The sequence below is a fragment of the Neospora caninum genome, chromosome XI, assembly GCF_000208865.1.
Source record: "Neospora caninum Liverpool complete genome, chromosome XI".
Classification (NCBI taxonomy): Eukaryota; Apicomplexa; class Conoidasida; order Eucoccidiorida; family Sarcocystidae; genus Neospora; species Neospora caninum.
Genome location: NC_018397.1, coordinates 1,871,275 through 1,884,387, shown reverse-complemented (window position 1 = coordinate 1,884,387; position 13,113 = coordinate 1,871,275). Strand labels below are relative to the sequence as shown.

The following is a 13,113-nucleotide window of genomic DNA, read 5'->3' as shown; positions in this document are numbered from 1 at the left end:
CGCTCCACATCGAGCCCCGCGACGAAGGCAGCCACGAGCAAAAGCGGTGGCAGGAGAGCTCGCCGTTTCCGGCCTCCGTTGTGTCTGTACGCGTCACTGCCCAGCACGGACCCACTGCGCATTTTCTGTGGGTTCTCCGACGCAGAGACTCCCTCCATTTTGCCAATGGAGCGGAAGTGATAAAAACAGAATGCGCTGGGGTTTGAGCACGGCGCTCGGACGAGGCCGCGCGGCTGCCGGCTTCAAATTCCCCGTTGTTCTTCCGTGCTGGTCGCATGCAAAGATCTCGCTTTTCTGGCTTCCTCGCTGTCAGTCTTCGTCATTCCTGGCACAGATAAAGACAAGAATCTGGATACCCTCCCGGCAACGCACGGCTTCCGTTTGAGCACGCCGTCATCGTGCGCAGTTTGGAATCAGCTGGCTCGCGGCGGGGACAGGAGGCTCCAGAAGTGCCTTCCGCCAATGGATACGGCGGCCCTCTGGAAAAGACGAGAAGGAGAAAGGCTCACTTTGCCCCGCTTCGTTGGCGGATACTCCACGGTAAGAGAATCGATGGGTACGGCGACGGGGGGTTCCCCCTCCGGTGTGTCGCACCGGCTGCGCACCCGTCCAGGGGAGAAGGCGGAGAAGGCGGTTCGGCAGAGACCGAGTGCGAGAGACCAGATGGGCGAAGACTTCTTTATCGCGAGAAAAACCGGAAAACGCTGTGTAGAGCCGTGAAAACGACGTGAAGAGTCTCCGTTTCTCCGATACCCTATAATCAGGACGGTTAGTTTGTTGTCGCGAAGTCCGCCACCATCCCGGAGTGAAGGCGTCGTAGTCAGATGCGGCAACGAACCTATACGACGCTAACTTTGTCGCCTGTTAGAGAAAGGGCGAAAGGATCAGAAGACAAAGGTGAAAAAAATAGCCCCTCACCAGAAGAAGAGTCGCCCGCGACTTAGTGAACGTGGTGAACCCCGCGGTCCAGCTGTTTTGAATCGAGCATCGAAATCCCGACAACCTTCCACGCCATCTTTTCGCCACCGCGTTTGGCAATGACTCGCGCTACACCCGAGGACGACGCTTTGAACCAACGGGTCATGGCTTTCAGATCCACGCTGAAAGGCACCTTCTTTCTTGGTATCCTGGATGTTGTTGTTTGTCCTTCCACATGGCTGCATGGAGAAAGAATCCTCTGTGAAGACACTACACTTCCGTCGGAAAACCCCGGAATGCGTCTGTTGTGTTGACCAAACCCTGGATGCCGAGCAAAGCCCTACGTAGGAGACACGCAGACACTGTCTCACAACGGCGAGCCTGTACAAGTTCACCACCCCACTCCGTTACCTATATTTCTGTTATAGGCATAACTAACAAACGACAGCCATATCTGCATCCCAGGCGTGCCTTCTGCTCCAGGAATGGAAGGCCTCCCGCCGGTCTAGCCTACGCCCCACCCCCGTCGAGTGACAGTGGTAGCACTCTATCCGAGCAAAAAAACACCTATCGGTGGAACAAAAACCACAATTTGTCAAGAAGTCCTGAGAAGCAGTGCGCTAAGCCCGGTAGGCGTATTGTGGTCTTGATGGAAGGAGCGGGCATGGAGTCGGAGTGCAGCGTGATTTCGGCAGAATCTTCAAATGCCGGCCGCGATCAAAATGGAAAGCTGAGAAACGCGAACCACGAGATAGTGCTCCCAGAAGCGAAGCTGAATTGCATGGGTGGAAGGGTGCTTCACGGCGCAGTCGGTGTTTTCCTGCCGCAGAGTGCCTTGGTATCCGACAGCGTGCGGTCCGGCGGTCAGTGCCGCAGGCGGTCGCTGTCGGTTTGACTGGTCTTTCTTTTTTGCATTCTTCCTGCCAAGACTACACAACACTGACAATGCTCTCTCTTCAACTATGCGTATTCGGCACTTTCGGAGTTACGAGGCGGGCTTTGTTAAAACCGCCGGCAACGCGCAAAGGTAACGTCCATCGCTTGTTACAACGCCGCATGTTGGGTATTTGTGCATGACTTTCCGCCTGTCATTACGCACGGTGACATCACGCAAGGTACACCACTCCCTCATAGAGGGGCCATCTTGGCCACAAGGAGCAAGCATGGTAAATGGGACGTAGAGCGGCTGACGCAAACCAGTTCTTCGGGGGGCATTTAAATTGAGAAGATCCCAGTGACAACAGACGCCTGGAAACAGGTTTAAAGCAGAGAGACAAGTGGAATGGATTGCACAGGAGCTTGTTGTTTCTCTTCCACACACAAATCCGCAGTGGATCGCGAAAATATTTCTGTAGGGTCCTCCGCCATCGAGAGGGGACGGCCTCTGTCTCATACCGTGGTGCGGGGCTCTGCCGCCACGAACTGAATCGAAGCAATACTCCAACCCCAGGAAGACAAAGGATAGATGAAGTCGAGATCTTCAGGTGGGGCGTTTTGAAAAAATACCCACTTCATCTGTAGGGTAGTTGATTTCTTTGGTAACACCCACATGCAATCTATTACAGCGAAAGAGTGTTTTACACCATGGCCTTGTGAGGTGTGAGTAGAAGGAGAATGTGCACTTCGTGCGCTGGCTCGATTCGCTGTGTTAGAAAGTTCAGGCAGCTGTTTGAAAGATAGCAGCTCTCCGTCACCTCGAACCGCGCAACACTCCGGAGCGGAGGCAAACTGCCACGCTGTTGCTATGTATGTAGGAAGAAAAGATGAGGATCAACCAAGGAGGGACGAACCGAGTCAGACGGGGATTCCACAGTGCGGGGTCTCACATGGACGCTGATGAATCTGCAATACAACTGTGAGTGCGGAGAGAAATAGCGCGTCAAAGTTGACACAGGGTGAAGCCAAACGGGAAAGAGGTGACGTCTGGGTGCATTGTGGGTATGGAAACCCGAACTCCGTTTAACCCGAGCGCGTCGTTCTAATTATATTCAATGGCAACACGGTAATCACATGTGAGGAAGGCGGAATATCCCGTTACTGGCTGCAAGTTCGGTCGGAGCCGGTCAGACCGGCGCCAGATTTGAATACCTGGCGTTGCTACTTTACTATGGAAGGTCCGATGAAAATTCATCGCATACCCTCCTCCAGCTTCTCTCTCTGGAAGCTGGGTGTTGACTAGACACCCGTTTGAGCGCTGTGGAGTGGAAGCTACGGTCTGTTGCCTCTGTATTTCGCATCCGGCTTCCATGTGGCGGGGACCCCACTTCCAACAGGAGACATTCTTCAAAGCGTTTTGGTTCTCCACAGGAACGTTTATTGGTCTGTACACGCCATAGAAGAAAGCGGCGCACGTTTTCCCTTTCCAATCCGGTCTACCCTTTGCTTCTCGTAAAAAGTTCCCCATGCTTTTTTCTTGCTCGAGGTGGGGTTCTTCGCTCCACGATCACGCGGCAGCTCATCCGCCGGCGCCACTGTTTGCCGGATTATTTCAACCGGTGCTTTTCCCCGGCAGGCCTCCTTTCCCTTTGTAAGTTGGTTTTAGAACACAATTTTCGCGGGACTCTGTGTTTCCGCGGATCTACGGCGCGTTTTCCACGCACGCTTTCCCTCTGCTGTTGCACTACTCTCCGTTTCTTGCATCTGCCGAGCTGCTGAAATCGGTATGGAGTGCGAACTCTTCCAAGCTGGCCAGCTGGTGCTCCACCACCCGCTGCATACTCGCTCGGGTCTCTGCTTCCTCGGGCGCCTCTAGTGACGCGAGGTGAACGACGGCGCGTACGGCGTATGAGGCTTGAATCGATGCTCTTTCTCCCGTGCTTTTCCTTTGGTCCTTTGCTTTTCGGCGTCCGAAAATTTCGAGGGTTTCATCGCACCGGAAGATCCTCTTTTGAAAACGGCGTTCGATGAGGCGAAAAGAAGACGCTGGACGTAACTGTTTCCGGCCGGCGATGTATGCGCGCTGAAGATGAGTGCGGAGGTGCAGGAAAAATGCGCGAAGGAGGCAGTCGGGCTGCATAGTCGTCGAAGCATGCAGAGAGGCGTCGTGCTGGGCCTATCTACGCGCCGGCGTTCGGCTCCGGACCTTCATGCAAATTCTCCCTTGTCACTGGGAAGCAAGCAATCTCTGTCGCTCTTTGAGACAAAATTTTCTTCCAGTTGAAGACGGAGCTATGCACGCCCGTTTCTTCGATTCCTTATCGTCTGTCTCGCGTTTGCGGCCCCAGGGTGTTTTCCTTTTCTCTGCCGGTCGCGGAGAAGGCCAGCTTCATCTTTCCTTGCGTTTCTCCAACCTGGCCTCTCTGCTTTCCACGGTCTGTTTGTGTCCTGAAGTGCCAACGTTTCCGTTGGAACCGTCTGCCTACTGAATCCAAAGTTTTTCCCTCCGATTGTTCCTCACTTCTGTCGCGTCCGTTTGTTCCGAAGCACCAAGTTCCCCTTTGTACTATTTCTGCTCGTTTCTCCAGACTGATCCTTCAACGGCCACTGAAAACTCGATTTCGCGCGCCTTTATCTCCCGCCTCTCTGCCGATTGGGGAACGCGCAACTTAGCTCAATTCACGTCTACTAGATATGTTCAGCACGCGGCCGAGGTGACCACACCTGCGCCGAGAAATGTCTAGGATCCTTCTCTCGTGAGTCACTCTCTCTCTCTCTCAAGAAGTGCACGATCTTCTCAGACGCGCTCGCACCGAGAGGCACAACCCAAAGCGACCAGTCGTCCACGATCCCAATTTGGCAGGGCGCTCGACGCCGCGAAGCGCGGTTGTGGCCATGTCGTTTTGCTTATAAAAGAAAGGCTAGATGCCTCCATTGGTGCCATGGTCACAACCCTTTGTCTCGTGAAAGAGGAGTCCGGCGTCAGAGTTCCTGTGACTCCGTACAAACAAAACCTCGTAAACCGCATCCGTGGAGTGCTGGCCACCGCTATTTTGGTCGCTTGCGCCATGCGTTCCTGTCGGGAACGCGTAACGCTCATTAACGTGCTTTTTGCGCGATGCTTGTGTTCACCTTCACTGTCTGGTAAACAAATCGTGGATGTCCATACACCGGAAAACGCGTTTCAGTCTTTGAAACCCGAGTGAGACTTCCTCTCCCTCGTAGTCTCCATGTCTAGTGCGTCCCGTGTGGCGTCCGGCCGTTTTCATGGGCGCGTAAACGGATCTTTTCAATCCTTCCCTTTCCATTGGTGCTGTGTCCACAGGTCGTCTTCTGTTTCTGTAACCTCTCGTCCGTACTAGCATTTCGGAAGGCACACGCGGGCCGGAAAGTCTCCCATTGATTGTTCTTGCACGCCATCGGCAACCGCACTCGTTTCCTAGGACAGAGACACGATGGCTCTCCCGGTAAGTTCAGCACAGCCAACGTACGCATCAGATGAAGGAGACGGATCCTGGCATTCTCCGTGTATGTGTGTATAAAGAGGCGTACACCCCCGCACCTGTTAGTGTTTATGTACATACCCTTTGGCAGTGGGCGGATGGCGACAGCGAGACCCGCATTGAAAGACTGAAGGTGGACAAATATCCACTGATATATACGTATCTGTTGGAGAAAATGCTTTCTTGAAGGGTGAAGCGGCTCACCTAAGCAGATGCGGATTTTCCGCGCGCGCGTCGAGAAGAAGCGCAACAAACAGAAGTGTTTGCTTCCTTTCCCCGATCTCGAATGCGTCTCTTCAGGATCTCTACTGCCTCGCCTATGCCCCGATCCAGAGCACATGTTTAGATTCCATTGGGGACGATGATTGTTCTCCTGAAGTCATTGTGAAGGAACTGCGCATGCTGCAAGAGTTCACCAGTTGCGGATTCCGGGTAAGCATTCCAGAGGCGTTTCCTCACGTAGAAAGGCGCCAAGCGGAAATGCGTCGCCGTCTTATGCTTGTTTGCGCCGCAGTACGTGCTATTCGACTGTTGTGTTGATCTCCGCCCGTGAACATGCGCCTCAGAAGCATTCGCAGGCCCTGAAACAAATGGCCTCGTAGCTGCTGTGTTTTGTCTTTCGCGGCCGTTCCTCATCCGTGGGTACAAGCGACGACAAGGCGGAAAGTTCGGTTCTCGTCTGTTTTTTTGACGCCACGCTACGTCCCAAAAAGGTGTTTGAGAGAGGGAGACAGAGGAGAGTTCCTTTCCCACTCGTTTCTCACGTCGCGCCACGTAGTGTCGCGGGACGGCGTGTGCGTGGATCACAAGCGTTACCACGCCACGTTGATGTCTGTTCTTTTCCTGTGGCTTCCTCCGTTCGTTTCGCAGGCGTTCAGCAAGTATTTTGAGAGCGATGATGCACGGGAAAAGACTGCGCAGGCGTCTGCTGCCCTATACTGCTTGACAGGGTTCTGCAATCGCATCCAGTCTCTGTCTCTTGCAGCCAGCAACCTGGTAAGTTCTTGCGGAAGTTTTCTGCCCCAGGTCGGCTGGGGCAAGGGACACCTGCAGGCCGCCGTCCTTTCTGCTGAGGCACCTGGGACGCGTAGAGCTGGAGGAAAGCCGTTGGGCGCGGCCCTCTATGCCTGTCGCCACTCCTGCCTAGCTACAGATCCACATACATGAAGTGTGGACGCGTTTGCATGCATCGTCTGTTTGCCCCTTACGAACCGGGGCCACGATGTGCCTTCCTCCGTCACCGTTTGACTTCTGCCCTATCACGTGTGTGGCATGAAATCTGTATAGGTATCGTTCAGATGTTTGCATGCATACTCAGAATTCAGAGGAATGACTCGTAGATGTGTCTCTTCGCTCAAAGCCTCAGTTTGCCCTTCGAGATGTGCGGGCAGGACCGGGAGAGAAAAGCGTGCGTTTGTTATCTGTAAATCTCCGTGCGTTTGTTCACACCTTCCGTGCCGGATACGATGCAGCGAGAGAACCAGAAACACTCGAAAACATATGCTAGGCCGCCGAAGCGTCTGTTATTTCTGGATGTGGGAATCGGACGGGTCGCCGTGTCCATGTGCCAGTCTTTCTACCTTCTGATTTTACGTGTACGTTCCAGCGTCCGGGCACTGTTCCTATATCTGATTCGTGTGCAGGCGGGAGGCACTATGCAGCGTGGCTACCCAGACAGTTCTTCAGTTTTGCGGGAACTTGTGGCTGCTGCGAAGGACGTCGGCTTGACGCCGACGGACAACGAGATTTCTAACCTTGTTGACTGCGGTAAGGAACAAACGAGCGACCAGAACGGACGCAGAACCTCTCGCCTGAAGCCTTGCAGAGGGGGCGGGGGGTGTTCTGTGTGTTGTCTCAGAGGCTGGCTTTATCTCTGTCCACAAAGATGCAGGCGCGCCACCCTCCTACAAAGTGTCTTGGCAGATTCCATGAGACAGATGAAGCAAGTCCACTTCACTTGCTCTGTTCTCATGAATCGGATGCGTGGATATGCGTGATGGGCTATTCATCGACTCGATTCGAGCGTAGAGTGGGGTAGGCCATTCTTCGGCTGAGTCGCGTCTCGTCACTCCAGTTTCCTGTGTTGTCGTGGTTTGCAGAGAAAGATGCAGAATGGGAAACGCCCACGGCAGGACGAGGAAAGGTCGAATTCCGCAGCTCCGTTTCAATGATTGTCAACGTGAGTGAAGATAACCTTACCGAGAATCGGTTCCAGGGCTGTCTACCGTCTCGGATCAGAGGGACCCTCGCTGAAAGGGCGTGTGCTTTTCGCTGGAAGGACACACATCAAAACTCAGCTACTCGAAATGAGGAGCCAGGGGCCCAGAGAAGCGTCGTGTCAGTGGAATGGGGAGAGACTCTGAAAAGCTCTGGGTGTTTTGTAGCGTAAGAAATGCCAAGCCTCCGTTTCGACTGGCGTTCAGACTTCCACCTGGACAAAAGTGGGATTGATACGTATATATACCTATGGTTGCATATGCACAGGAAAGGAGGCGAATGTTTCCGTAAGTAGGAAATCAGTCGACTGAAGGCTTTGCCCTCTTCAGTTGGAAAACATCGCATCTGCTATTGTCCGGAGTCGCTGTCAAGCCCAGAGTTTACTTGTCCCTTGTGATCGAACTATGCAGGAACCGGACCGGGACGACACGCCTGTTGTTAGCCACCAACCCATCAAGCCTGATTTCAGTCGGAAGAAGGTCCGAAAGGCTACAGGCTACGCAAAATTCAACTTTGAAAAAGGTACTGCATGCACCTACAAGAAAGTTCACGGCGTTGTGGTAGCTCGTTAGCGCTTCTTATTCCGGGATAAGATGGAATATCCGTTTTCGAGAGAATTTCGTCGCCAGTATGCAGCGCCCGTAGCCCGTCAAAGACTGCTCATCGTCTGTGCTTCAAAGAATTACAAAGGCCCACGAGATGGCGTGAGGCGTGTTTAGAAATTCTTCTCTCCACTTCGGTTCTCGAAAGCGCTCAGCTGTGTGTTTGCCTAGGCGGCTGATCGTGACGACGGACGAGTTAGTTGTGTTTCGGATGAGGCGTTGTGGAGTCTTGTGCCCGAAAAAGAGCAGAGCTGTGTTTGCCGCTCACAAGCTCGACAGTGGGGACTTTTTCTTGGCTTCGTGTTCGCATTCTTTCAGAGAAAGATGATGACGAACGGAACGACGTTTCGACATCTGCAAGTCCGGTGCCGGTAAGGAAAACAGCACGATTCACGATGGCTTCGCGCGTAGAAAGCAGTGGAGTCCCACTGTGCCACATGCATGTGGCATAGTCCAACAGATACACATATTTGTGCTTCCACTCGCAGGAATGTCCGCATCTAGGTTTGCATTGACGACCCTTTACGTATACATGTGTTTATATATATATATATATATATATATATATACGGTAGTGCGTTGTGTGTGTATGCTTACGGGTATTTTTTTCGACTATTCATGGTGGTTTCGCCCAAGGGACGCCGAGGGACAGGATGCGGATGGGGCCGAGGGCGACAACAGCCTTTTGCCGGGGTGCTTTGAGGGATCCCACGACGCGTGTGTCCGGTTGCGCTATCAGCGTGGAGATGCTGATAAAGGGTGAATGTTGGTTGCAGTGTTTGTCACTTCAGAAGAGCAACAAATCAACTCCGGATAACTTTGAAAAGCGAGAGAGTCAAATGTCCGAGAAGTCATCCGGCCAGCAGGCGCAGGGGTCGCGAATGTCTTTCCTCTGCGGACTGTGCAGGTATGTCTATGTGCTTTTGCCTTCCCGTCGTGTTTTCTCTGTGAGTTGCGGAGAGTCGCGCTGTGAATCCAGTACGAAACACAAAGACAGGAGCGTAGAGCCTGCGCGGAGAGAGGCGACAGCGACAAGGGAAACAGCATCTATAGCCGCCACGCGGCACACTTTTTTCGTTTGTCTCCTATGGCAGCAGAAGCTTCTACCGGCGTGTCATCTGGCCCCATCCTCGTTTGATCGTTTGTTAAGTCGCTCTCTGCAAGACTCCCTCGGAAGACTCTGTGCATTTGTTTGTGGTATCGTTTGGGGATATGGCCGTTTCCTCGACCCTTATAGTTTTTTTGTTTTCTCGCATGGTTTGCGTTGACGGCGCCTCACCGCATCTGAGGTCCATGCGTTTCCTCAGTATGAAGCACGTTTATTTATGCATCACTGATTCCTATTGATTCGGGGCTTAAACCGCGTAGAAGCAAGGAGAGTTTCCCAGAATCGTCTCATACAGTTACGTGCAGTTGGTAATTCCTCCATACGTGACTTCCCTTCTCTTCGCAACGGCAAGAGTGTCGTGCTCTTCAGCCGGATCACCCTGTTGTCCAGACCACAGATTTCCTCGACACACCAGAATTTGTGGATTGCCTGCGGACACCAGCATCGCATGTTCTGTTGCAGTAGAGAAGACGTGGACATGGGAAATTTGCAAGGAAGAACGGTTACTGTTTGTGGGTGGGCCGAGTCCTCGCACTTTTGTCTTGTTCTGTGTGTGGCGAGGAAGCCATGAATGAATGACAGAAAGCTACCGTTCAAAAAAGGAAACAGCTTGAGTAAAGTGATGTCTTCTTGCACATAGGTTACCTGGAACGGATCATGCAGTCATTTCCATGTCAGCTCCAGTATCATTGCGCGCCGGCCTGTGCTTTGTGTGTTCAGCAACGTGACGGACGAACCAGAGGTTCACGTCCTTAGGCGTGAGAGCTCCGTTTCGATGGGCGTTGTTCAGGAAATCGACGTAAGCGCGTTTTTCCTTGCACATGGCTTTACGTTACCTATCCTGTCACTTGTACCACATTCATCTATGGTGGAAAGACATACCTGGGTGGACGACGAGAGCGACGGAGACAGCTTTAGACCACAGGTGAACGGCAGGGACGTGGGTTTGCTTTTGTTGTATCATGTCTGCTAGACAAGGAGGGGAGTTTCCGTAGATGCTGGTGGAGCGCGTGTTTCGCCTTGCACGTACGCCGGAGTTGTCTACAGAGCAGGGTGGAGAAGTGCTTGTTCGTCACTGTGTCGCAGTTTGCGAAGGCACTGCTGCGGTTTTAACCGTGTTTTCCTTCTGGTGTATGTCTTTTTTCTCGTAGGACCCTGAAGGAGACTCGCATTGGCACGACCGTGATCGTCACTCAGGCCGCTTCAATCGTATCAGAAAAAGGGTGTAAGTCAGATCCAGAAAACAGAAACGAACTCGGTGGAAGAGCTGCTTCTGGAGGACGTTCTTCAGGTTGAAAGCGAATGTCCAAGGCAGATGCATATATAAATCGTGGAGAAGTGCGCACGATATATATATATATATATGCATGCATACACGTAGCTGTGTACGTGTGCGGGTAAACGCGCTCTCGAGACTTGTTCGGAGAGGACAATTAACTAGGCGCGTATACTACCTTGATTTCTGATACTGGGGTCGTGGATGTTTTTCCTAATTAGATCGCGTCTAGTAAACGCTTGGAGTCATATACGCCACAGGGGACACGGCGTTCAAATGATAATCGGGATGTCATGAAAAGAAAACCTGAAGTTAGGAATACATTCTAATGTGTTTTTATTCGAGGAAGACGCTCAGAATTTGTCTGGTTTCCGTACGCACCGGGTGTCGCAGCAAACTCACGGCTGCAAAGGTCAGTGTGTCATTACGGAATGGATTGTGTATGTTTCCCTTGCGAGCAATTCCTTCGCCGATGTTCTCTTTCGAAACGCCGTTTTTTGTGCGGAGGGGACACTTTTGCAGAACATCACGTAATTTGACTGCGGGTGGTTTTCCCTTTGTCATGTCGCGCAGAGTCAAGCAGTGAACCAAGCCAGGGTGGCCCTCTGTTATGTGGCAGGCATTGGATACTTCTGTTGTGTGTTCGATGAAAAGAGTTGTCATCTGCTACATTTGTGCGAAGGTGCGCACCCTTACTGCGGGGGAGGAGCTTGTCAAGTGTTAAACGTAGGTGACTGTGGTTTGTGCGTTATGTCTTCCTCAGACCAACTGGGCACGCCTCCTTAATGAAGAGAAGCAGCGACGATCTTCTAGAACTTCTTGAGCAGGACGATACGGAAGAAGGGAAAGCCGCTCGAGAGATCCTCATTCGCAACACCGCCCTCAACACCTTTGTGCCACCGGGTTTCGCAGTCTCCGACGAAGAGGACGAAGGGATGTCTGAGGCGTCGAAATACAATGGTGGAGTCGGGACTGGAGAGACAAAATGTGCGGACGCGGAGGAACCGCGTGTGCTCGTAGACGATTTTTAATTTTCAGTTCCAGTTGTGAATTCGGAAGGGAACCAGAGCTTAAGGTACAATGCAGGCGACACGGGAAGGGAACGGATTTTCGGAAAACGGTCAGATCAATGTTCCCTGTCATCCTGAAGAACCGCGCTGCAGCCTTTTCAGTGCGGCAACGGACAATCGAGTTCATTTGGTGGATATTGCAGGCGGAAGGGCCAACAGAGGACATGGAGAGGCGAAAGCAAATTGAGTACGTAGTCTAAGCCTAATCAAAACTCACCGTTATATGTTGCGTATCATACTATCATTTTTGGAGCGCGCAGCCACATTTTGTGTGATTTGAGTGGATTTTGCCCATAAAAAAGAAGCCTGTAAAATATGTTGAAGATTTCGACGAAAGAGGTGGCTCGGCTCGTTTGCTGTGTAGCTCCAACAGAATCAGAGTAGGGATGTTGGCCGACAGAAAAGGAGGATCTGGTGAAAACGCGCGAAGCCTCAATCTCTTGTAGTACAATTCAGCGTAGGTGAGGAGTCGTCCTTGTCGCATTTTTTTTTATTTGCATGCTCCTGCCCAGCGTCCAGCAGGCGGGAAGGATCGCTTCTCATGTGCTTCAAGAAAGGTGGAACAGGTGTTCTCGCCTCTTCTACTGTGGGCATGTGTCTAACAAAGCCGGCTTAATCCAGCTGTGACCATTCCGGCACTCGAGGGTTTCCTTCATTATACATTCTTTAAAGTATCGCAACGACTTGAGAGTGCGTCCGTCTCGTTTTTCTCCCCTGGGCACTATTGCACTCTTTAAATTTTTCCAGAGAAAAATGGTTGATACCGAGAACTTGAGAACGGTTGGTCCTCGTCTTCCTCGCGTATCAGCTTTCTGTACTGGGAAGGCGCGGGGAATTCCAGAGAACTGGCGCTTTTTTCGGTCACTTTCCAAAATGGCCTCGCAAAAAATGGCGCGAATGTGGAGGAGCAGCAGTGCTCGATCAACCATTGCTGCAGCGATGTCGCGATCATTTCGACGCTGTCGGAAACTGTGGTGTCTCTCCTCTTCGCCAGCAGCAGGCACATGGCAGTTCGTATTCAGGTAGCAATACGAAGAAATCTGCGTTTTGGCAGGGCACTCAGCATAGTTGCATTACATGCGCGCCGGTTACTAGAGAATAACGCTTTGTATCACAGAGCAGCCACATACTTCATATAATTCAAGACGATGCTCAGTTGTACCGCGGTGTAGAAGTGCGATATTTGCCAAAGCATCTGTGGCGCTGAGAGGGACAACAACGGCGTCACGATATACAGTCAGAGAGCTGCTAAGGCAGCGTTCCCGGTTGTTTTGCCCGTCCGGATGGGTGACAGTTCCCACGAGCCCGTCGCGGGAATCCCCTGACCCAGTTGTATTTTGGTTTTACGCGGTCGCAGCGGTGACGGGCAATCGCTACCTCACGTACGGGAACAAAACTTATGTGAGAAAATCGTCTCCTGAAGGAAAGATGTCGTGGGCATAAGCTTAGAGGTCGGCGAGATGTGGGGTTCTAACGATCCAGGAAGGTGGAATATTGTTTGTGCCACAGTGCAGTAGAGATGTCCACTCCTTCGGCGATAATC

General features: G+C 52.2%; 1 protein-coding gene across 1 annotated transcript; it reads left to right on the top strand.

Annotated features, from left to right (window-relative positions):
* Positions 1-5,249: 5,249 nt before the first annotated feature.
* On the top strand, positions 5,250-11,531 carry NCLIV_055370 (conserved hypothetical protein; the record flags this gene model as incomplete). Its single annotated transcript, XM_003885091.1, has 11 exons — positions 5,250-5,261; positions 5,598-5,729; positions 6,168-6,293; positions 6,941-7,064; positions 7,397-7,476; positions 7,925-8,036; positions 8,435-8,487; positions 8,908-9,023; positions 9,945-10,023; positions 10,376-10,449; positions 11,264-11,531. The coding sequence occupies 11 exons, from the start codon at positions 5,250-5,252 to the stop codon at positions 11,529-11,531; spliced, it is 1,176 nt and encodes a 391-aa protein (XP_003885140.1).
* Positions 11,532-13,113: the final 1,582 nt, after the last annotated feature.